The 25,773-nt window shown below is 44.9% G+C and overlaps 1 protein-coding gene across 1 annotated transcript in view; it reads left to right on the forward strand.

The window, feature by feature from the left end:
• Positions 1-1,906: 1,906 nt before the first annotated feature.
• The window catches only part of IFT43 (intraflagellar transport 43), a 77,520-nt gene continuing 53,653 nt past the window's right edge, over positions 1,907-25,773 (forward strand). Inside the window, exons 1-2 of the mRNA XM_014840878.3 lie at positions 1,907-2,011; positions 4,712-4,804. Of these exons, the coding sequence (XP_014696364.1) occupies positions 1,958-2,011; positions 4,712-4,804 (147 nt within the window). The 5' untranslated portion in view covers positions 1,907-1,957. The remainder of the gene's footprint in view (positions 2,012-4,711; positions 4,805-25,773) is intronic.

A 25,773-nucleotide genomic window follows, 5' to 3' on the forward strand; every position in this document is an offset into this window, starting at 1 on the left:
CTATATGCCAGGTACTGTTCTAGGCTCTGGGGATGCAGCAGTAAACAAAACAAACAAACAAAACCCCCTATGGAGCTTCCTTCTAGAGGCCGAGGTGGGGCAGCGGGGAAGGCAATAAACTAAATAAATATGCAAATTATGTAGTAAGTGCCATGGTGGAAAATAAAGCAGGGAAGGAGGGGAGGGAGTGCCTAGGTTGCCGGCTGTTGCAATTTAAAAATAGGATGATCAGAGAAGGCCACTTGCAAGGTGGGAGGGAAAATTATTACAGTTGTATCCATCTGGCCTCCACCTCTATCAAGTGAGTGTCTGCAGGGGTGGGGCTCTGGCATACCTACTCTTAACAAACCTCACAGGCGATTCAGGCGCCCAGCAAGGTTTGGAAGCCACCACTGGAGGGCTTTTTTCTGCCTTTGGCTTCCAGGAAGTTGGGGAAGAAGTGGGAGTGAAGGTTTGGAAACTGGATAGAAAGAAGGTGGTCGTGGTGTGGCTGGGAGCCCACAAGCAATGGAAAAATCCAAAGATTAATACTTTCTTTCTCATCTGGAGCCAAGGAAGAGGGGAACCAGAGAGTCATTGGAGGCCATGTTTCATCCATCTTGGATTTTTGGCAACAAATGTTTCTTCAGATGAAAATCCAACAGGGTATTCTCACTGGGAATCAGAGTTAGCAAGTAAAAGATTTTCTGGGTAATCTCTAAGAGTAATCCTGAGGGAGGAACCTGAGGTCCAGTGGGGGCTCTGCCTGGCTACAAGGTTGTCAGCAGAGCTGGGATGAAACCTCCACTCTTCTGACATCTGGGTGGTGCTGTTGCTGTCACCAGGCGTGCTAAGGCACAGCCCCACCGGTAAACACGTATGAAAGAGTGGTTGAACTGAGTAGTTTCCTGGGTATCTAAGAAATGCTTGCAATCCAGGTTGAGATGTGCTACTCTCTCTTCCAGGTCCTCACTTTTGAGCAGTGGCCATCTAGGCCTTACCTCCAGCATGATTTTGGGAACATTGCTCACTTTCAGGGCCATGAGTCCATCTTCTGGGGATTCCAGCTGACCAGTACCAGGGACCTGGCCAGTAGTGTTGACTTGGAGACCTTACATGGAGAGTCAATGAAGACTCAACTCGCTTGCCCCATTAGTGGGGGATTTGGGGGACATCTTCCTCTGCTGGCCTGGGAGAATGGCTGGCACCCAGTAATATGTGCTGCAGAAAAATACTCCGGTAAGATCTGGTGTCAGAAAAGCACCTGGCTCTGCGCCTTGACACTCAAGTGATTTTCCTCAAGGCACCTCTTTGCACCTCAGTGTCCTCAATTGTTGAATAGAAATATTACAGCTGCTCACTTTATGGGGGTGTTGGACGAATTATTTGTACTTTTGAAAGTTATTATTACTCAGGTATTTGATGAGTTGGTTCAGCATCTCTGTAAACTTTTTGAAGGCAGAGATTAGGACTATTGCTTTTTCCATTATAAACCATTTATTAGCACCTGCCCTCCTGTAGCATGTTTTCTCATCTGTCCAATGGAGGCAATACAACTTATCTTGCTTCCCATACAAGGTTGTTATATCCTTCACGTGAACTAATAACTGTGAAGGTCCTCTGGACATTGCAAAGGGCTATACAAATAGGAGGGATACGTCTAATTATTATCAGTAGAAGCGCTTTGCACTTAATAGCTTATGTATTTAAACAGAACTACACATGTAGACAGTTCCTAAAGACTAGCATTTTTTCTCACTTCCACAGGAGCAGCCTAGCAGAACTTATTATCTGGAGGTTTCTTCCAGAAGTCAAGCAAGGCAGGGTTAGGAAAGATTTGGTTTAAATCGGAGGGTGGTACATAGAATCCGCCACAATGCGGCGGACCCTTTAAATATTGGGGTGGAAGGGCGGGGCCGTCGTTAGGGACGCGACTGGCCGCTGGGTTTCCAGGAAGTGACGTCAGGCGGCCGCGGAGATGGACGACTTGCTGGACCTCGGCGAGGAGCGGCGCCGCAGCTCGGCCACCTCCGTGAGGACCGACGCGGGGGGCTTGGGGCCAGGATCTGGCGGGTGGGGAGGAGCGACCCCGCCGGCCCGGCTTCCCGGAGGCGCCTCGGCGCGGCCTGGAGCGGACGGGCCCCGAGCCGCGCCGGGGTGAGGCCGGGAGGAGGCGGCCTCATCTGCCCCGCCCCCGGACGGCGATGGGCTCCGCCGCTGCTGGCCTGGGGTTTGCTTTCTTTAAAAATCCTCAAACAGTAGAAAACAGATCCTGCCCCTGCCAGCCTCTGGGACCATTGGGAAATTTCCCAGCCTATTCCGCTTCCTGGAGCCCCAAGAGTGAACGCCCGTAGAACGGACAGATCTGAGGGTGACTGGAGGGTTTCTGGCCAGGGTCGCACTTGCACCCATCCTAGAGTTTTCCCTTGGGACTTCTCACGCCAGAAGTTCATGCAAAAGGCGCACTGTGTTATGCATGGAAGGAAGGAAGGCCGGCCGATGGAGAGGACCTTTCTGGCCCGTAATCTCCACAGGGAGGTGGCCGTTATCTTAGTGTTAGTAGTTAAGGAAATCAAGACTCGGATTTATAACGCGGAGGAGTGGCCAGGTGCTCGAGACCCAGAGGTCAAATAGAGTATAAAGCTGTTGCGTGGGTTGAGAAAAAGTTAACCTCTCCAAACCTCGGTGTCCTTAGCACGAGGCTGGAGATGTTGGAGAAGTTACTATCTTCAAGGAGTTGCGGTGGAGGTGAAATGGGATAATGCACGGAAAGCATTTCACACAGTGCCTGGCACATGCTAAGTTATTAGAAGAGGTTAGCTGCTGGTCTTTCTGAGACTGTGATTTACCCAAGGTTATATAGTCGGTAGATAACCGAGTTAGGTTCAAGACCCAAGTTCAATGTTTTTTTTTAACTCCATCACAGCCCCATCAAGCCCTTTTTACCTTTAAAATTAGTCAAGAGCACAGTCACTAAAGGATTGAGCCACATGGCAGGTCTTTTAGTTTCTGCTGTGAAATCTGTGTTTTGAAGTGCGGCTGATAGCCCTGGATCCTGTAAGGTACTGGGGAGGAGCACCTGTCTGAGGAAGATAAGAGGGACGGGAGCAGATTGTCCTAGGATGAAGCAGGTTGCTTGACTGATCAAGGAGAATATTAGGTCCCTGGGCCTTCCTGATCTATGAACTGGTTTAGTCCCGGGGGATGTGAATGTAGTTCTTCATTCAGTCTTTCAACCAATATTTATTGAGCCCCCGTTGTCCTCAGTGCTGGGGATATAGCCGTTAATAAAACAAAGTCCCTGCCCTCATGGGGCTTACATTCCAGTGGGGGAAGATGGACAACAGACAGAGTGTACATTTAAGATAAACAAAATCAGGTTGTAGAGTAGTTTTTCTACCACTCATACCTGTGGATTTATACAGGGTCTTCAAAAAGTTTAAAACCTTAAAATACTTAGCAGTTATTAGAGAAACCATATGTAAACAGCATTTAAAGACAAGATCATGGAATTTTTGTTCTAGCACAGCCGCTTTGTGTAGTATGCCATATTCAGATACGGAATGCTATGACAAATGGAAAAGGGCAGTCACAGGCGAAGCAGTGGAATTATCTGCCTTGGGAAGAAAATGAGCTGCTTATTGTTGGAAAGATTGTTTCCATCATCCCCGAAACTTAAATGATTGATTAGAATTTGAAATGTAAACACTACATAAGAGTTTTTATGCAGCTCGTGTGGGACCCCTCTCCATTTATTGGTGCAGTCAGTTCTTAGAACATCTTAAAACTGAAATTCCAGCATGGTGTGGTGGAAAGAAGTCAGGATATGAAGACAAGAAGACTTTGCTCTTAGATTTATGTCTGCTGCTTACTTGTCTTCCTGGGCCTCAGTTTCCTCATTTGTACAACGGCATCAGCCCCCATCCCTGTTATTGTGAAATCCAGTGAAGCTCCATCAGATGAGATCTAAAAGTGCTTATATTAATGCTGGTTTTTTAAAAAAGCAAACAAATGAAAATATAAATATTCCAACATCCACCAGTCTGCCTAAATAAAGTTCGATTTCTGTGATGAGAAGCATTTGAGACCCAGAGCCTGTGCTCCAGGACGGTTTTGGGAAACACCTGCACGTGGTTCATTCGATGCCTCAGAATTTGAAGTGTTCTGATTTCCAAAGCTGATGTCTCAAAATTCTTGTAAGAGATTTCCTTTAATGCCTGTAAGTGCAAATCCAATTAGTGTATATGTCAAAGCAAATGCTATCTATTTCTCTCGTGTCACTTGCCATGGAATTTAGGAATTCTTTCCCCAGAACGCTTTTTTGATAACAATTTTCATGCCAAGCTGCGTCTTTGAAATTAAACCTCCCTAAAATCGTGCCTAGGAACATGGGAGCCTTTACCACACTCTTCTCTGACCTGTGGCATGAGGTCTCTGCCCATCCTAGAGGAATTTCTAGCTCCATTTCTTTGGGTAGAAAAGATCTATGGCATTTAAAAGAAAACCTTGTGATCATTAACATTGTGAATTTCCTCTTCTCCTACCAAGTAGAACTGACCTCAGGTATTTTGTTGTAAGAGTTTGGAGCCTTTTCTAAGAATAGATTCGGTACTCAAATCCCATCCTCCACGATGTCATCATAAAGCCAGTCCTTGCTTACCTTCCCAGAATTGTCTTCCTCAGAGTGGCTCAAAGACGTTTGGGTCAGCAGTGCCCTCATCTCTCCTTACAGGGGGCCAAGATGGGCCGCCGAGCTCAACAGGAGTCAGCTCAAGCCGAGAATCATCTCAGTGGCAAGAATTCCGCTTCAACTCTGACTGCAGAGGTAGGTGTTAAAAAACTCTGAAGAAATGCACTCTGAGAGTTTGCGATTACTTAATGAGCAAGAATTTGGTATTCCATATTTCTTCTCTTTCATGCTCACCCTTCCTCCTATTATGATTTGGGAATTCCCTTCCTTGGCATTTGTCCTATGAGCAAGAAATGCAAGAGGCACGTTTTTTCCTCTAATGCCCCAGTCGTTTCTGTGCATTGCTTTATATTCTCAGTGAAGAACCTTCTTAAGTGAGCTGAAGCAGGGGCCTGGGAAGTTTCAAAATCCAGTCGAAATCCAGGTTTTTATTCCTGCTGAATAAATGCCAGTGAGGCTGGCTGGTGACGTAAGGTTGGATTACACAACTGGACGTTCGTTCTCAGTGGGGACCTGCTCTTTCTACGGTTTTCAGGCAGGAAGGGATCTGTGCTGGCCTTGCTTTCCTGGAAACTTTTCCGAGCAGCCTAGAATTGTGGGACTTTATCCAGCTTCTTAGTGGAGGGTGGGTCATCTCGATGAGCAGGGCTTTGAATGCCAGGGCACTATTTTCAGGAGTTTACTCAGAGCCCTCTTCACCTTCGTCTGTCCATTTGAAAAAAGTTTGACCTTTTCAAGAGTCAGCTTCAGGGTCATCCCCTCTATGAGCTCTTCCCAACTTCTCCGACTTAGGGCTCCCTCCTCTCGGTTCTCGTAGTCCTTGTTATAGAACGTCTCACATTATATGCTAACCTTCTTTTTACGGGTCTTCTGCCCCGCTAGACAGTGAGTTCCCAGACAACAGGAAACCTGGCTTCTCAAATGTCTAGCTCATCAGCCCATAGTAGGTGTACAGACAAATAAGGGGATCTACGCTGAGAAGCCTACTCATCAGCCCACAGTAGGTGTACAAACAAATAAGGGGATCTATGCTGAGAAGCCTAATGGGTGCTGGAGACAAGAGACGGACACACTTTACTTACATATCACATCTGTAGGAGTCTTCTTCACCTTCATAGGAAATAAGTTCTCCATTATTTTTTTAAGTGTTCCACATGGCCCTTTCAATTTATCTTTCATTTTCTCACTTATTGTAGCAATGTGGGTACAGAGAATCATTTCTCTACTCTAAGACTACAACCATGCCACTACAGCAAAGCTGGCGGCTGACCGTTGACCTCTTTGCCGGCAGACAGTAGGGAGAGGATGGGCAGGGGGATTTGGGGAACCAGAGGCCACATCTCCCCTCTAACAGGGTAACCACCACCTAGCTAAAGGCGTCTGATGCTGTGGGGAGTACAGGCCCAGTTTTACCAGATCTTCTGATTTTCCAAGAGACACTGGCAGTCTAAGATTTTACGTGAAAGGAATACATAAGTTAGCAACTAATTATAAAATTACAAATTGTAAATTTACTTACTATATATATTATATATTAATATATAATTATAAAATATAAAATAAACTAATTATAAAGTTAAATCACCATCTGGGCTAGATTAAGGCCTGAGGGTTGTCATTTTGTGACTTTGGCCACAGCACCTTTTTTATAGTGCTTATTACATTGTATCCTAATTGTTCACATGGCTGGCTCCCTCACGCCGTAGGAGCTCTTGGAAGGTGGGGGCTGTGTTTTGCCACTGCACCCCTTTGTTTATCACAGTGCCTGGCACAGAACGGGCATGCAGTTGGCACTGCAGAGGGGGAGGGGAGTGAGGTGTGGTGAGGCACTATGGTGTGATGAGGGCTCTTGGGAGCTGAGTAAGAGTGTTACCGATGGGGCTGGGCAGAGAGTGGCGCATTGGAGGCACAGTTAAGAGGGTGGTGGTATAATGCAGGAAGACGGTGAAAGAAGATGTACCAGGCCCAGCCCTGGATCTCAAGGAGCCTGAACTGCAGTAGTATATGTCTCCAAAGAGAAAATGGCAAGCCCAGGCAAATGACTGGGTTAATGGAAGTCTGTTCTTGGCCTCTGGCCACCTTAGACTGTGGGTGTAGGACACTCCATCCAACACCAGGTCATTTATTCAACAAATATTTATTGAAGCTTGCTATGTGCCAGGCACCGTTTTAGACGGTTGGCATATTTCAGTGAACAAAAGAGAAAATCCCCTGTCACAATGGAATTTATATTCTCATGATCACTGGCAGCCGGAAAGACGAATTACAAGTCTACTTAATTGTGAAGGAGGTTATAGCCACCAATAGTGATTAGGTGAGTGAGTCTGTGATGGCTCAGGATGTCCTGGAATCACCTGATGGCCTTGAAGCCCTGTGTGGCCCCCGTACCAGATCAGCTTCTAGGCTGGGTCAGTCGGCATGCTTCTCCGTCTCCTTCCCCTTGGCTCCCGGACCAGAGTCAGCCCTGTGAGCACCGAACTCCAAAGTCACAGACTGATGAGCCTTTCAGGGTCTCAGCTTTTCTGGAATACCTCCTTATTTCCCCAGAGGTGTTTACCTTTTTTTTTTTTACTCCAGGCCTTAGCATTTTTCTGGGAGAACATGATGAAAAGTTACGCTGTTCCTCACTCAGCTGGTACCGCTGACAGCAAAATACCAGTCAGAATTCCAGGATTCCTTCTCTCCCTGGGTTAATTGAGGTTGAAAGCAGTGTGGGCAGCCTCCCCGCCGGGGCCAGATGCTCACTGTGCTGTGTGGGACTTTTTGGCTGTTTCTTTCTAAAATTAGATCCCAAGACTTGTGTGTGTGCCCATTTACATTCCGATTCTGAGTGTATTACTTGATAAATTTATTTTTGTCCTCTCGCTGACTATATTCAGGATGAAGCTATCCATGAAAATGTAAATATGGTACCTGGGGGCTGTCAGACCTACTGGAGTCACTTTAGAGTTGAGGAGGAATTAGTCGAAACAAATTATTTTAAAGTGAAGTGATGGAGTTGGGAGCTCTGGTGAGGGAAGCTGAGAAGCCTCTGCTGGAAAGGAGAACACAGGGCTTGGCATCAGAAAAGCAGAGTCTGAGACCGGGCTCTGCTAATTGCCTGGCTCTCGAGCGAGCCCACTCATCTCTCGGATCCTCCACTTCATTACCTGTCAGATGGTGGTAACAATACCACAAGGTTGATATGGGGATTAAGTGAAATGTGCATTTAAAAGCACTTTAATAAACTGAAAAGCACCACAAAACGGTTCGTTCATTCAAGAAACTAGTGAACAAATGAGTGTATGGGCAGTGCTTTGCTGTTTTGTGAAAGAGCAGCAAAGTGGGAGGGTGGCAGCCTGGCTTTCTTTAGACCTGATTTGGAAGTCTCATCAAGGGCTTTATCTGTAGGTTGACTAGTAGTGATCAAAGCAGTTTTTGTGCCTTCTGGGTGCAGAGGGCGTTCCTTATGAAGAGTAGATAAGAGCATCCGCTAAGGGTGTGACAGGCGTGGGCTAAAATCCTGCCTCTGCCACACGTTAGCTCTGTGACTCTGAGCAAGTCACTTAGCCTCTTTAAGCCTCAGTTCCCTCATTGGTAGAACAGAGATAATAGTATTACATACTTCTCAGGGTGACTAGAAAGAAAACATGAGATGTTAGACGTAAAGCCCTTAACACGGTCTGACGCCTAAGCGCTCAGTCTCTTCTAACCATTATTATTATTTCTCTAGAATTTGGGTGTTCTTTTTATTCTGCCTGAGCCCTCTCTACCAAGGTTGAACACTGGTGGTCTTCAGGATGAATTTAGCCTACAATCTTCTTTTGTATGATCCATAGAGTTTAAAATTTTGTAATTTGATTGTTATTATTTATAAATTAGGAAACTTCAAGTGCAAATCCATATTTGAGGCTTCTCTTTCAAATCAGAAGTCCTAGCACGGTGGGCATACGGGGCTGGCAGTCCCACATGGCAGCCGATGGCCGGAGCGGGCCTGAGCTGATAAGGTGCCCGCTCACATGCGGTTGCCGTCTCCTATTCGCCACTCCTTACTGTAATACGCCTGGTCAGATTTACTCACATTTGATACGCCTGGCTCCTGTTTCCATTTGAGTTTAAAACTCCTGCTGCTTTAGGGTGGATTGATTTTCAGGTGTCCTCTTATATCCATTAGTATTGATTTGGCTACATTTATCCGAAACTTGGCTTCGGTACTTGAATCGGACAGGAGCAATTTTTCTCACAGCAGGAAGTCCATCTGAGGGAAGAACAGGGTGGGTGCCGTCACTGGAGAATGTCCTGCATTACCCCCAGCCCTTCTAGCTTCCTGCTCTGCCATCTGGAGCTTGTGCCTTATTCTCATGGTTGTTCTCATGGTTACAAGATGGCTGGTTGCTCCCCAGGGTTCAGATCTGCATTCTAGGTAGGAAGACAGAGGGAAGAGTCGAAGAGTTGAAGGTGCATGCCATCTAAGTGTGTCCCTTCTTATCAGGAAAACAATAGCCGCAGACCTCCCCGAGTAGACTTCTAATTACAGTTTATTGGTCAGCACTGGGTCTTACCACCACCCTCAGTTTCAAGGGAGTTTCCAACTGGACATGTTGCCACACCTGTAACATTAGGGTTTTTTGATAAGGGAGAAGAGAAGAATGGCTATTAAATAGGAAGTTCGCAACTGACATGTCAATTTTTTAGAAAAATAGAATTTATACAAAGGTTTTTTGGGTAGACTTGGGCATGAAAGGAAAGAATTATTTTTAGTACCAAAAAACCCCCCAAATCCACGTTCTTCTCCAGTTTCCTAATTTAAAGTTGTGTAGAGTTCAGTGAAAACTTGTATGCCCTGAAGTCCCAGGATACCTGATGGAGTTCCTGTGTCCACTCTCTTCTTGGTCTTTCCCGTCCTCCCGTTGTCTCAGTAACTGCTTGGGGCTTTCTGCCCATAGGACACCTGTGGCTGGTCCAAGTAGTTAAACTCTTCCTCCTGCTCCGAGAGAAGAGGAAGGTCTCTTTATTTACTTCGTCATTTTGTAAATTTCAAAGAATCTAACTGCCTAATTGTACTGATTAACCAGAAAGATGAATTCTTCGTCTTTGATTTGAGTGGTGCTTAATTCCAGAGGGCTGTGGTGAAGATCGGATTAGGTAATGCGTGCAAAGTGCTTAGCGCGGTACCCAGCACACAGGAGTCTCAAGGAATGGTAAGTACTAGGAAAGCTTATGACTACACTCTTCTGTTTTTCGAGGTTTTTTTTTTTTTTTTTGCCACCTGTCACAAATCAGGTGTGGATCTCCAGATGCATAGTTCAGTTAGCAATTCAGGTCAGCATTGCCGTTACTGAGAGTTCTCCTGGCACATGATTCCATGATGAGTGTCTACATGTCTGCCGTGTTTAACTTTCTCTGGGGAGGAGCAGCTCTGAGAATTAAACTGGATTTCTCTGCTCGAGCTTTCACCTTCTGTCTGTTTCAAATGAGGTGGTTCTTACCCCACTCCTTCAGGAAAAGCCCCGCACACGCTGTATCATAAGGTTCCCCTAGCACACACTGAGGTTGGGGAAAAGTAACCTTGGGCCAAACCTCTCCGGGGCTGGTCTGTCTTTTGGATGAGGACTTCTCACTCGGGTCTAGACCTCTTTGTGGCTTAGCTTTTATCTCGTAGATTGTCTTTTGAGTAGTAATAACTTTGGCTTACACGGGAGCGATTGCTACCCCTCTGTTAATTACATACAGTATTCTATTTAAGCCTCTGGGTAGCTCTGGAAGTAGCTCCTATCCTTATTATCTTATTTTAGCTGTGCAGACACCGAGACTTTGAGAGGTTGGCTCACTCGTCTGCAGCCATTCAGCCAGTGTCTGTCTCTAGTCCAGTCCCTCTGACTCCACGCAGGTGCTTAACCACTACCTGACCTCTCCTGTCTGCTAGGTAGGCGGATACACAGACCTCCGGGGAGAGAAAGGCTTTTGGGTTATTTTTCTGGAATCCTTTGGGAGAGGGAATCAGTTCTGCCTTGACCACCCTCATTCGTCCACTGGTCTTGAGAAGTGTTTGAGTCCCAGCTGTTCCCCTTATCTCCCCCCGACCCCTTCGGTGTTCCTCCGAGGACGCAGAACTGAAAGTGAGCCAGATCCTCTCGCAGGAATCTGAGAAATGCTGCTGGGCTCATGTTCCCAAATTAGGCCAATTTCCTCATCCTCCAGCAGCTCCTCTCAGCTGGAGCTCCCTTGGCGCTTTGCATGACGTCTCTCGCCCTCCGCCTGTTCCCTGACTGGTCTGCCAGCCCGGCAGTTATTTTCAGCCCAATAGGGCTATCTGCTGACCCTTTTTGGTGACATTTTTCTTCTTTCTCACAAAAATAACTTTCCTGATTGGTCACATTTTTCAGCCTTTTTCGTAGTTCCTCTCCAATGGGCTGGATTGAATGATGCTTCTGATAACGTTGTCGAAGAGGGATGCAGGGAATTTGATGTGGAACTGTTGGTGAGGAATGCATTTTCCACACTTCATATTTATGTCGTGCTTCGCATGCTTCAGTTTTGAACTCTCCCTCGGGGTAGGCAGATGTGCATTGCTGACCCATCCCTGGGGCAGGCCGCTGTGTGGGAGGGGATGTCGTCTCAGGGTAGAGCCTGCGATTGGAAATAGCATCTCGAGATTCTCCTCCAGCACTGGCTCGGGCTCTCTCAGTGTCCCAGGACAACGCACTTTAGCAGCTCAGGCCTCACTTTGCTGTCTGTGAAGGGGAGAATCACACCTGCTGACTTCCTCCGAGGCCCGGGGTGGAAGCCGGTGCTGGGAGAGCATTTTAAGATTCTCTTCCTCCGCTATGGGGAGGGTTAAATGAGAAATACGTGTAAAGAGTTTAGCCCAGTGCTCCATCAAGTTAGCTGTTGTTATCATTATCTCCACAAGCTGAGAAGTAGAAAAGATGATCATTTTGTATTTAATCCCAGCTCTGCCTCTTACTAGGTGTGTGTCCTGGGCAAGTTGTGCGACCACTCTCAGCCTGCTTCCTCAGCTGTTGAGTGGAGGGAATGGCAGTAGCTATCTGGGTGGTTGGAGGATTAATTAAGAGAATGTGTAAAGCTCTCAGGACAGTGCCCACCACATGCTGACTATTATTACTGTCATTATCTGTGTCACATGAGAATTAGAAGGTATTATCAATTTATCTTAAATTGCAATTCTGTTCATGATACAGAGATACTCTTTTTTCATAGAACTAACTAGACCTTGGGGCAGGAAACATCTGGATAAGGAGTCCTTTTGGTGAGAATTCTTTGTGTCACTTGAGACCCATGTTATTTGTCTCCTCTAGAAGCATCTCTGCCTATGCCATTGACCAGGTATTTGCCAATACCTTTCCATCTTCTTTTCAAAACCCAACCCTCTGTCTAGAGGTTGGCAGTCTTTCCAAAGAAGAATCCTTAATCTCTGACATATTATTTTCTTGTTCTGGGGCATATGGGTAGAAAGTAAGGAGGGCAAGAGTGACCTTAGTGATCTCGGTGACCTTGGAGTAGAAGGTAACATCCATTCATTCCCTATTGAAACTTGATGGGGAGCTTTCTATGTGCCAGGCATTGTGCTTGGAGCTGGCAATACAATGATAAACCAGACATGCTCCCTGTCCTCTTAGAACCTTGATCTGGGGGCTATAGAGACTTAAGTGCCAGGTGGGGGGGGTGGGGGGAACACACAAAGATATGGGAATACCTACACTGAGCCCCTTCTGTTTTTGAGGACATCTGGAAAGGTTGTCCAGGAAAAAATCGTGTTTGAGTTGAGGCTTGAAAGATGGAAAGAAGTTAGCCAAGGGAAGGATGCAGGGATCAAGAGTGTGTGATGCTGCCAAGACAGTCCAGGAAGGCGAGACCCGCCCTCTGGAGCAGGGTCTATTGGGTTTAGCAATAGGGAGTGCCTGTAGTTTCAGGGAAGCAGGCAGAAAGGGGACCATGTGTCCCGGCATAGTGCCACACACCACGTAGGTTCTCTGTAAATATTTGTTGAAAGATTTCAATGAATAGGTCATGACATGTGAATACTCACCATCAAAGGTAAAGGCCTCCCTGTGTCCTTCCCAAATCTCTGTTTCTTTGCCTTTTCCTCTGTTTTTGAGCCTTTCTCTGGTTCTCCTTCTTCCTCCCCTATTTCTGTTTTTCCTGTATCTCTTCCTGTTTTTACTCTTCACCAGTAATAACAGAGAACTCGAGGGGCTGGCCCCATGGCCTAGTGGTTAAGTTTGGCATGCTCCACTTCAGTGACCCAGGTTTGGTTCCTGGGTGCAGACCGACACCACCTGGTGGCAGCCATGCTGTGGCAAGACCTACGTACAAAATAGAGGAAGATTGGCACAGATGTTAGCTCAGTCAATCTTCCTCAAGCTAAAGGAGGAAGATTGTCAGTAGCTGTTAGCTCAAGGCAAATCTTCCTCACCAAAAAAATTAAAATAACAGAGAACTCCATTCCTCATATTCCTTTTTGTCCATCCATTTGTCTATATATATATATATATATATTTTTTTTTTTTTTTTTTTTTGGTGAGGAAGATTGGCCCTGAGCTGACATCTGTTGCCAATCTTCCTCTTTTTGTTTGAGGAAGATTGTCTCTAAGCTAACATCTGTGCCAATCTTCCTGTATTTTTTTGTATGTGGGATGCCGCCCCAGCATGGCTTGATGAGCAGTATGTAGGTCCACACCCAGGATCTGAACCTGCAAACCCCGGGCCACTGAAGCAGAAGGCGCAAACTTAGCCACTACACCACCAGGCCAACCTCTCTTAAATATTTTTATTGACGTATTTATAAGTAGTATTCATTCATTTATTCACTTATTTATCCTACATTTAATATACACTGTCCAGTGCAAAAATGAATAACATGACTTCGTATTCTAGTTGGAGAACCACACACTTAGCCAAAAAATTGTAATACTTAAGTAGTAGTAGAGAGGGAATGCAGAAGGAGCAACTAACCCTGCCTGGGACTTAGAGAAGGCTTTCTCAGGGAGGTGCCCCTTGGGCGGGTTGAAATGAATGAGTAGGATTTGCTGTGAGAGGGAAAGGGAGCTGGAAAAGTCTGTTTGAAGGCATGCCGTGGTCCAGGGCCTGGTGTTTTTGGGGCCTGCTGAACAATTTAGTGCATTGGGAACATAGGCCTTGTGTTCCAAGGGGAGGAATTTGGGTTTATTTTGTATGTTGTAGGGAGCGCAGAAAGATTTTACAGCAGGGAGTGACATCGTTGGCTTTGTTCTCTAGGAAGGTGAGTCTGGCAGCTACATGGAGGATGGCCTAGAGCGGGAGGGCTTGTTGGCAGGGAGACCGGTAGGAGGCGGTTGGAGCCGTCCTCCGGAGAGATGACGAGCATGAGCCAGGCAGTATTCCCAAACTTCAGGCGTTCCAAGACCGTTTTTACAGTTTGGGGTAAACACATACCACTCGCATTATTATTAACATTTTTCTTTAGATCAGCTCCCCCTTTATACTTAAAATACGTTTATTTTTAAAAAGAAACTGTCAGTGAACTTAGTTTGTGATAGTTGTATTTTTCCTAATACACAGTGAAATACATGAATGGTTATTTTTAAAAAGGAATGTCCCTGTACCACCTCCAGTCATCTTGCCCGCACCAGTGGCACGTGTACCTTACTTTAGGAAACAATAAACTAAAGCCCAGAGACATTTTTAAGGGGAGATGGATAGGATGTGGTAACAGATGGGCTGTGGAAGTGGGAGGGAAGGAGAGTCTGGAGATGACCCCATGTGTAGCTAAAAAGACTGAATAGAAAATGATATTTTTGAGACTGAGAATTTAAGAGTCTCAGCAGTGGGGGAGCAAGAAGAGAGAATTATTTCAAGTTTGGGGCAAGTTGAATTTGAGTTTCCTTCTTTTCAAAGAGGTCTGTCAAGTTTTCAGTTGAAAATTGGTCTGGAGCTTAAGAGAGAAAGTTGAAAACTAGTGCTAACAGATGTGGGAATCATGAGCATAGATTCTGGGATCTGTAAGAAGAACCTGGAGGAAGAACTTCTGATTCCTGGGGGCACAGACCCTTCATAGTCTCCAGGGGCCAGCTTGTGAGGGTTTTAAGCAGAGAAGAGGTGTGATTAGATTTGCATTGTAGAAAGAGCAGTCTGGCAATCATTGGTCAGGGATGAATCCGGGCTTTGTGGGTCCTGAAACATAAAATTTAGAGGCTGTCCTTAGGAAAAATAATTTAAAATGAATTCAAAATGAGATAGGAAAGTCAATACTTATTTATAGTGAGAAAAGAAATTGCAGCCAAGCTGCTAGAGCCTTGGATGTTCAGACACCTTTCTTCAGAGTTCTTGGTAGGCAGTGTGCCAGAAAGGCCTACACAGAAGTGCCTCCTGACGGAGACCTGGCTTCCCCTCCCTGTTAGGACTCTCCCTAGCTGCCGGGGGCCAACGCAGGTGTGGAGCGCAGACTGGAGGAAGGGGAGAGTGGAGGCAGGGAGACGAGGTAGGACCCAGCTGAGAGAAGGCAGAACGCAAGCTGGTCAAGCCTTCATTTACAGGGTTGCCGTTTTCTCCAGCATCCCTCAGCAGGCTGGGTACTGACAAAACAAAGGTGTATGGTTGGCTCAATCCAGGTTTTGAGGAGTTCTGGGGGAAATGTGGTAAAAAGACAAGGGAATGAGGTATCATGTGATGGACCTTGGAAGGGAGCTGGGTTGATAGGGGAGGAAGTGAAACCAAGAAGAAAGTTCTCAGAGAAGAAGGGGACTAGGTATGTCAGAGATGGAGCAGTTCCGGGTTCTATTGACTGAAAAAGTAGCAAGGCCATGGGCATTGCAAGGGTCAGGGAACTATGCAGCTAAGCATTAGATGGCTCGTTCCTGTGAACCCTGACTCACTTAGAATGATGAGGCTAGTTGTGGAGCGGAAATGCCCAAATTTTTGATGAACGTGTGCTTAGGCAGTGGTTAGAGACAGGGATGAAGAAGGAAGGAGAGAGGATGTAGGCACACATTCTGAGTCACAAGAAGTGTTCCATAATAGTTTGGAAGGGTCTGCAGGAACTTGGGGGAGTAAGACAGGAGTGTTATCTTGGGACCCTGGTCAGTGGGGTTTTACAGAATGAGCAGGCTCTGCTTGAAAGAGCTGTAAGAGAAACGACGTCCACAGGGGGAAGCCCGGGTTTAGGAGGAGCGAGGAGGTGGAGAGAGTGTGCTGCGAACAGAGAACGTCTGATCTGCTCGGAACCATAAGATTGTGATCGGAAAGCCTCATTGAAGTCATTAGCAAGGCTAGATTTCTTACTACGCAGCGTGTCAGTAATTACTGAGAAGGAACAGAGTGATAGTAAAATATTCTTTTAATAATGATACTTTACAGGAAAAGGGTACTGACTGATGTTGAATGTCATTGGTGACAGACTGAAACATTTCTGGTCACATGTCTTTACCCAGCATAGCAGAGAATTATGTCACCGTGTTTAGCCGATTGCTTTTATATTCCATTTTACTTCCTCCATTGGCTTTTTCAGGTCTAGTTTTTTTAATACTGTTTTTTTGGTGGTTCCTCTAAGGATTAGAATATGCATCCTTACCTTATCACTGGCCACGGAGAGTTAATATTATACCACTTCATTAAAATGTGAGACCCTTGTTGCAGAAGTCCATTTTTCCCCTCCCTTTCTTTGTGCTAGTGATATCTTATGCTTTAAAACTACCTGTCATAAACCCCTCCATACCGTTTGTCTTTTCATGTTAACCAGTTATCATTTAGAGAAATTAAGAGAAAAAAGGTCAGTCTTTTATATTCACCCGCGTATTTACCGTTTCTCTTGTTCCTCATTTCTTCCTGGAGAGCCAGGTTTCCACGTGGTGTCATTTCTCTTTAGCCTGAAGAACTTCCCGTAGCATTTCTTGTAGTACAGGTTTGCCAGAGCAACTTCGGTATTGGCTTGATCTGAAAATATTTATTTCACCCTCACTTTTGAAGGATATTTTCTCTTGATGTAGAATTCTGGATTGAGAATTCTGGATTGAGAATGCTTTTCTTTCAGCACGTTAAGGATTGTCATCCTTTTGTCCTCGTGATTGTTCTCCTGTATGGAAGTCTGTCCCCCTCTCTCTCGTTGCTTTAAAGATTTCCTTTTTATCTTTTTTTGGTTTTCAGCAGTTTGGTCATGACGTGCCTAACTATAGTTTTCTTTGTCTTGACTCTGCTTGGGATTTGCTGAGGTTTCTTAGATCAGGAACTCAATATTTTTCACCAAATTTGGGACATTTTAGGCTATTAGTTCTTCAAATACTTTTTCTGCCTCATTTCCCGTCTCCTTGTTTCTGGGACTCCCATTGCACATATGTTAAACTGCTTGATATTGTCCCATAGGTTTGTCCTGTGTTTTTTGTCCCTGAAGCATTGTTAATTTTTTCCTATCTTTCATCTTTTTGGTCTTCAAATTGGATCTTTTCCGTTGATCTGTCCTCAGGTTCACTGATTACTTCTTCTGGTGTCTTCAAACTGAACTTCTTATTTTAGATATTGAACTTTTAAGTTCTAAATTTCCATTTGTTCCCCACCTCCTTTTTTTGGGCACAGCTTCCATTTCTATTAGATTCCCCATTTGTGCATTCATTATGACCATCTTTTCTTTTAAGTCCTTGAACATATTTATAGCTGCTTTGAAACATTTGTCAGTTAATTCCAGTATCTGGGTTATCTTGGGGTCAGTTTTTTTTTTCTTTTCTTTTCTTTCTTTTTTTTTTTTAAAGATTTTATTATTTCCTTTTTCTCCCCAAAGCCCCCCGGTACATAGTTGTATATTCTTCGTTGTGGGTTCTTCTAGTTGTGGTATGTGGGACGCTGCCTCAGCGTGGTCTGATGAGCAGTGCCATGTCCGTGCCCAGGATTCGAACCAACGAAACACTGGGCCACCTGCAGCGGAGCGCGCGAACTTAACCACTCAGCCACGGGGCCAGCCCTTTTCTTTTCTTTCTTTCTTTTTCTTTTTGGTGAGGAAGATTTGCCCTGAGCTAACATCCATTGCCAATCTTCCTCTTTTTTTTTGCTTGTGGAACATTAGCCCTGAGCTAACATCTGTGCCAATCTTACTGTATTTTGTATGTGGGATGCCTCCACAGCATGGCTGATGAGTGGAGTTGGTCCGCACCTGGGATCCGAACCTGCAAACCTGGGCCACCAAAGCAGAGCATGCGGAACTTTAACCACTCAACCACGGGGCCAGCCTGTTTTTATTGTTTTTGCTTTTCTTTTTTTAAAAAAAATTTTGGTGAGGAAGATTGGCCCAGAGCTAACGTCTGTTGCTAATCTTCCTCTTTTCTTTTTTCCCTCCCCAGAGCCCCAGTACATAATTGTATATCCTAGTTGTAGGTCATTCTAGTTTTTTTGTGTAGGATGCCGCCTCAGCATGGCCTGATGAGTGGTGCATAGGTCCACGCCCAGGATCTGAACTGGTGAATCTTAGGCTGCTGAAGTGGAATGCGTGAACTTAACCACTCGGCCATGGGGTTGGCCCTGTGTTTTACATTTTGACTGTGGTCACATTTTTGTGTTTCTTTACATGTCCAGTAATTTTTGTCTGTACGCAGGACATTGTAGAAACTCTGGATTATGTTACCTTCCTCTGAAAAGTGTTGATTTTTGTTTTAGCAGGCAGTTTAATTATTTGCAGGTCACCTTGGATTTATGAAGATCTGGTTTTAGGCTTTGTTAAGTCAGGTCTATTTTGGTTTTACCTGCAGTCCTAGTGCAAATTCCATAGTCCGGGGATGTGGTCTTTACTCCTAACGTGTGACTCTTCTGGGATTTAGTGGAAGCTCCAAGGTGAATACCAGGCACCTCTAACTTGGTAGAACTCCAACTTCAGTGTCTGTCTCCCCTGCAGTTAATGAGATGCACTCAGCTTTTTTTTTTTTAGCTCTTCACCTGTTGTTTTTCACTGGGTTTCTTGGTGCAATTCAGGTATTGACTGAAGGAATTTGAGGGAGTTTAAATGCAGATTTGGGGCTCCCTCTTTTCCAGGATTTCTCTCTCTCTATTTTCAGTGACTCTGGCAGTCCCCAAATTTGTCCCCCAAGCCAATAGCTGCAGCTTTCTGCTTGAATCCTAGCTGCTCAGTTTCTGCCCAGACTGGAGAGTGCACTCAAGGGGAAAATCCATTCAAACACAGGTTTTTACCCAGGGCATTTCTTTTCTTTCAAGGGTCAAATCCCCTCCAGTTTCTGCCTGCTTTTGTTTGCCCTCCAGTGCCTTCAAATAGTTGTTTTTTGTATTTTGTCCAGATCTGTGTGAAGGTTAGTTGAATGCCAACTGCTCTCCCATTACTGGATCCAGAACCTGCCAGTTGCTTTTGGATTATTGCAGAGTCCACTGCAGTTTTTTCCAAGTGGTGCTGTTGGCAGGAAAAGAGTGAAAGTGGTTTTTGCAGAAACAGATTTTGTCAATTGTCTCTTAGGGTAACTGACAGGGGCATTCAGGTACATTAGCTGTTGAGCTAGAAAACGTTCTGGCATCAGTGGTGCACTTGGAAGTGATGCACAGAAACTGGGGTATGAAAGCGGCCCGGAGACCTGGGATACACTCAGCAGGAGGTAAGTGCTCATCCATGCAGACGCTGTTCTGAGCACTCTGCAAAGTTAATTTAGAAAGGCCCCAGAGCTGGTGAGGTTGGCAGTGTGCTCTTTCAAGGGCAAGAGGTCTTCCCAGATGACTTTAAACTGAGGAGCAAAATTTATGGACCAAGCAACTGTACCCAGGTCATGCCTTTTATGTCAGGGCATTGTCACCTGGGAGCAGTGGAGTGGCTGGCCTTCAGCCTTTCTTGTTTGAGAAAGGGTGGGGTGAGAGCCTAAGAAATCCACCTTGGACTTGGACTGATAAGCTGGAAAAGAGATAGAGCATAGCATGTTTTAACATTGGTCTGTGAGGAAGTTTCTACTAAAATGAGAAAACCAAGAACAATGTAGTAAGTTTTTCGCAAACTAAATTTATTCAATTTAAAGGATCATTCTTTATCCTGGTTTATGCCCTTGCTCATTTGGGGAGATTGAAAAGTTCCCTTCTTTAATGAAATGATGATGAGAGGAAATGGTGGGGGGTTTTTTTTGATGAGGAAGATTGGCCCTGAGCTGACATCTGTTATCAATCTTTCTCTTTTTGCTTGAGGAAGATTGTCTCTGAGCTAATACCTGTGCCAGTCTTCCTCTATTTTGTTTGTGGGTCACCACCACAGCATGGCTTGATGAGCAGTTTGTAGGTCCACACCCAGGATCTGAACCCGTGAACCCCGGGCCGCTGAAGCAAAACATGCAAGCTTAACCACCACGCCACTGGGCCGGCCTGCAAAATGGTGGTTTTTAAAAAAATATTCTTAACAAAATTAAAAACTGTTAACTCTGTACTGCTAGCCACATCCCACCCCCCACAAACAAAATTTATTTCTAGAAATATTGACAGTCTGTGAAATCTAGAAGTTTGAGAAACACAGTTATAGACGTTTAAAAAATTTTTTAGGACTACTGGGGTCCCTTGAAATGTTGTTAGGGGGTAAAGTGTGTGCAAGTTTGCCAGCCATGACCGTGCTCTGTGCTTAGAGTGTCTTCTCTTGCTCCAACAACCAGGGCAGGATAGAGAAGAACTGGGTGTGAGGCCCGTGATATCCCTGGTCTCCCGACAGTGAACAGAGTGGGGAACAGAGCCGGGCGTTCCTCTCCACATCTCACGTGATGCAGGCCACCAGCCTGTGGTTTAATGCTTCTTTCAAGCTCCCTCCACTTCTTTTCCATCATCACCCTTGAGGACGCTTGTGAGAGATCAGGTTTCTTAAAGCCTCGCGGTTGCAGCTTGCTCCTCTGCTCTCCACTTCCTCCAAGTCATTCCACTCTGGATTTGGTTGAGGTAGCAAGTCTAGACTCTGCTTACACAGAGTCACAGGTGCCAGGAGGGGTGGCTTCTTGCTGTGCTGGGAATTTACACCCTCAGCTTTGTGCATATTTCTGGTTACACACATGCCAGATGGGTTTTAACCAACTAAAAGGAGTTAAGAGAATGACAAAAACGTATAGGTTTTGATTTATGATGAAAGTTGAAAAGAATGTTTATTTTGGCTGAACTGCAAAAAGTATAGGGGGAACAGGGCATTTCTTTCTAAGTATCTGGAAGGTATAGACCCGTGAAGAGGGGAGAACTGATTTAGGATGACCCAAGGGAATGTCATTGAGATTGAGGATGCCATCCAAGGGAGGAAAATCCAGGATGAATTTAAAGAATGATTTCCAGGACTGAAATCTGTTCTCTTTGGATCAGGCTTTTCAACAGACTGCTGGCAGTGCCATCCCATGAGTCATTTGAAATGGGCAGTTTGATGACTCTGTACTGAGATATGGGACGTGGATCTTTTATTATAGGACATGTGCAAACATTTGGCTAAGTGGGACACCACCAGAGTAACTGGCAGACACTCTGGCTGTCCTGAGCATCACCTTTATTTCTCAGTCAGCAGTGGGGCTGTGGTTTTCTCTTGGTTCAGGCAACTTTAAAGGATTTCTGTCTCTTCGGGGAGGCTGGAATAGGTACGAGTTGGATCCCTGGAATGAAACTTGTTGCAGGGCAGCCCCACATAAAAGGTCCTACAATATTTGCCTCCCCAAAACTTCCCGTTGTCTCAACCTTAGGCATTAAAGGTTTCTCCTCCAAAGTCTGTATTTTATTACCATTATTATTTCTGATAAATAATATAAGAGCCACTATCACCACCATTTATTTAGTGTCTGCTCTGTGCCAGAGATTGTCTCCAGTGTTTACAGAGACCTACAAGGGACTCATGACCATTCTCCTTTTACGCACAATGTAAAGGACGCTTAGTGAAGATGTGACTAGCCCAAGGCTACACAGCTAGGAAGTGATGATTCTAGAACTTGAACCCAGGACTTCCCTCCTTCCAGCCTATCTCCTGCCCTTCCCCTTTGAAACTATAGCTTTTCCCCTTTACTTCTTTTTGGAAAACTCACTTTTCCCTCCAAATAGTCACTCATTCTTCGAAGCTACTCCACTGTTGGTATGAGGAGAATATCTCGTGACATGCAGTGAAGACACAGCTACTTTCCAGCTACAAAGATTTATATTGAATTCAGCCTAACACAGTTTGGCACAGTGCTCAAGCTGTTGTCGTTTATTTTTGGCATCACTTTTTAATCCTGACTTTACCCTTAACCCTTCCCTCGGCTGCCTTACTGAAGACTTCAGGGTTAGACCACGCTACTTTCTGGTCCTTCTCTCTTACTCGACATGTTGATACCATCAATAGCCACAGCGTACTCTGTGCCCAGAAAATAAATGAACGAGATGCTCCTTTCTTTCTGGTTTTCCCAGGTCTTATCCTTAATATCAGACCAGATGGCATCGATCTAGTCTCTCTTATTTTTGAGTACTTTGGTTCAGCCCAGACAGGTTCTTTTCTGTAGCTGCTCTGTCCCTTCAAGCCTGTTCCAGCTGAGATGCACCTAGTGTCTAGGAAGCCAGGTTTCATCTACTTCAGGGCAAAGCTGTGGTGTCAGAGAGACTTGGATTTGGAGCCTTGCTCCATTACTTACAAATAGGATGATTTTAGGCAAGTTAATCTCCAAGCCTCAGTTTTCTCATCAGTAAACTTGGTATGTAGTGGTGTCCACTTCATTGGGTCACGAGGATTCTGCAGAGTAATCCTCCTAAAGCTTTGGCGTATGGTAAACCCTCAATAGATGTTGGCTGCTGTTATTATTATTAGCTACGAATTAGTCGCTTTATTCTCTCTCATTGCCTAGATTGGCTTATTCGCTACTGATCGTGTCTTTATGCTTGCATATTCCCATTTCTCTCTGTAGCTTTGTCTTCTCTCTTTTTTTGTCTCCATCTCCTACACACCAGCTCAAATTGATGACAGATGTCCCATGTCATCATTTACATCTGTTTCCCTAGGTTCCCTCTCCCTGAATTGAAAATGCTACAACTCATTGACTCATCAGATCACAAAATTGTAGACCTGGGATGAATCTCCTCTACCATGAATTAAAATCCAGGGTCATGGAAATAATTTGTGGTAGAGTCAGGACTAGAACTCAGATTGCTTGGTGTCCAGTCTAGTGTTCTTTCCACTTTACATTTTTTTTCTTACCCAGATCTCATGTATACATATATACACAATTGAAATACAGTCCATAGGAGATTGGGGCAGTGGGGCACGAGGAGGCACTTTTCTTTAGAAGCTCATTCTTCCATCACTTCTAGCTCTGGCAGGGATCTCAAGGCCTGACATTTGGGGTGTAGAGTTGTTTTCTGTTCCTCAGGGTGTTGGTGTTAGGAATTCCCAGCCAGGGAGTGGAGAATGTCTTCGTTCCTGTTTGGCCTCGTCCTTCGTGGAGCAGATAAGTCCATGAACAGCCCTCATATTGGTGCCCTCCCCCCCACCACCCTGCCTTTTTTCTGTTTTGTTAACCTAAACTTCATGCATCTAGTTTCTTTCCTTTTTGTTCTAACTTTTCATTAAAATTTGAAGCATCCAGAAAAGTAGACACAATAGTACAATGAACACAAACACCCACCTCCTGAATTCAACTGTTGTCAACATTTTGCTGTATTTGCTTAAATGGTAATTTATAAAATATTTTAAAATATATTTGTGTTTTATAATTTTTTGCTGAATTATCTCGAAGCAAACATCATGACATGTTAAATACTTCAGCATATCTCTCTGAAAAATGGGGATATTTTCCTAGAAATCCACAATTCACACCTAACAGTATTAAAAATTCTCTAATATCATCTGTTACCCAGTACATATTCATTTTCCCCAGTTATTTCCAAATGTCTTTTGTTGCTGTTTTTTTCAAACTAGGATCTGATGAAGAACCACTCCATTAAGTTTTTCTCTCTTAAGTCTCTTCTAATTTAGGATAGTCTGCTCCCCTGCTCCCCACTCCCAACACACACAGCTTCTTAATACTGTTGAGTTTTTGAAGAGATTGGGCCAGTGGTTCTTGAGAGTTTCCCTCACTCTGGCTTTGTCTGAGTCTTTCTTCCTAGTGTTGAACTTAGTCCTCTCTCACTTGATTTCTAAAACTGGAATCAGATAGGAAGGCTTCATTAGATTCTGAGTGAACGTTTGAGGCAGGAATTTTTCCTGGGTGGTGCTGTGTGCTCCAAGTGGCAGCACATCACGTCCCACAGCTCATGCTGCCAAGTTTGATCACGGAGTTATGGTGGTGATAGACATCTCGTGTGTTAAGGAACGCCGTCTCCCTTGCAAGTGGTATGTAATGTATGGGGTGATTCTTTGGCTCCCAGAGAATGCCCAAGTTCCCATCAATCAATCTTTCACCTAATGGCTTTAGCAGCTATTGATGATCATGTTTCTTTCTTTTACTTAAAATAGAATTTGCGTTTTGATGTGTCCGTTTCAGCTTGAAAGAGCTATGTTTACTCACAGGGGTTCAGTTATTAGCCTGAATGGTCCGTTACCTTCTATGACTTTAAATCCACAAGTGGAAAACTCAGGTCTATAATGAATTAGTTGTCAGACCCAGGGTTGAGGCAGGAGGAAGAAACTGGCAAAGATGTAACTATGCATGGCAGACAGATTTGAGGAATAAGTGCCTGCCACTGCAGTGTATGCGCATTTTAATAAGTGTTAGTCTTCTCTCTCATCAAGCAGATAAGAGCACCTTTCTTAGATCTTCATTCAAGTTGCTGGAGAAAGGAAGGGAAATTTGTTTTTAGGCAATAATCAAGGTTTGAACATGGGGGCTGTATTGCTCCTGGCAGCTGGAAGATGGATAGGAGTGAAGTGTGCACTGGATCGTAACTAAATGTCTTTTCTATTGTGAATTTATGTGTGCATTTGGACTGGCTTTTTGAAACAGGTGGCAGTTTGGATTTGGGGATGATTCATACTGTGGGGTTTCTCCAGGACTTTTAAGAGTGTGTGAGAAGTTTCTAAACTCAAAAGGCTCCTTTTTTGGCACTACAACATCTTTTCTATTTCGGCATCTTAAGAATCTGGGGGAACCATATAAAGATCAGAAACAAGTCTGGCCCTAAAGGCTCCCTCTGACTTGGTAATTCCACTCCGTTGAATCTTGGCCCATTCGGATGAGACCATATAAAGAGGCCGTTTCCTGAATTTCCCGCTCTCTCCTATCACAGGCTCTTTTTTTGTGGAAAGTTGGTATTTCAGGACCGCAGCCACCAGTCACGTGCCCCCAACTCTTTACTCGCAGTCATTCCTGCCCCTGTTTATTTTTGGAGAGAGCACATTTTTGCTTCTCTTCAGGAGCTATGCAGGGTCCTGCCCCCTCCGTCCGTCAGGCGGCAGCCCCTCGGGCTGTGCTCATTTCCCACACTCGGAGACGTGACTCCGGCTTTCAAGAGAGAACACGAGGGATGCACTGCCTGAGGGCTACCGTCACCCGTTCCTATTTCTGTCCTTCCTGGTGTTGCACATTTTAAGACTCTTTCTTTTTTTTAAAACAAGTTTGGGTAATGTTACCTGGCAGTAAATCTGCCAAAATTGGAAATCGTTTTCCCAGCAGATGTCTTGGGGCCGTGCCTCTAAATTTCAGAAGCAGGGCAATTTAAAGAATAAACCAAGACTTATGAATTCTGGGATCAGGTCTTCTCTTCTTTCTGGCTTTGAAGATCATTTGTGCTCTAGTCTCTCTCACCCATCCAGGCTTTTTTTCCCCCCTCCTCCCTAACAGAGGGATAGCACACAGATTTCTTCCAAAGTCATAACTCACACAGATTGTAGTGTTTTCCTAAGTGCTTGGTCAAGAGGGATCCTGGAGTTGGTGGGCTTCAAGAAAAAAATGCCATGACCGTCTTAAAGATGACATTTCTAGTTTCAAGGATGGAACAAGAGTAAATTCGTTTTCCTTTCACTGCTTGGGCCGTTACACAGGGAACTCAGACACATAAGATTTGAGAGAAAATAAATTACATGTTTGTGTCTCCTCTTGTCCTGCCCAAACCTGATGAGCAGAAGAGGAAGGATCCCTGGCCCAAATGGAAGGATCCATAACTAAAGGGTTGTAACTTCTCACCACTCCAGGTGCGGATGGGAGCTCTGACAGTCGAGCCAGGGAGGGCATTTGGCCCCCGAAAGG

Source organism: Equus asinus, chromosome 7 (assembly GCF_041296235.1).
Source record: "Equus asinus isolate D_3611 breed Donkey chromosome 7, EquAss-T2T_v2, whole genome shotgun sequence".
Lineage (NCBI taxonomy): Eukaryota > Metazoa > Chordata > Mammalia > Perissodactyla > Equidae > Equus > Equus asinus.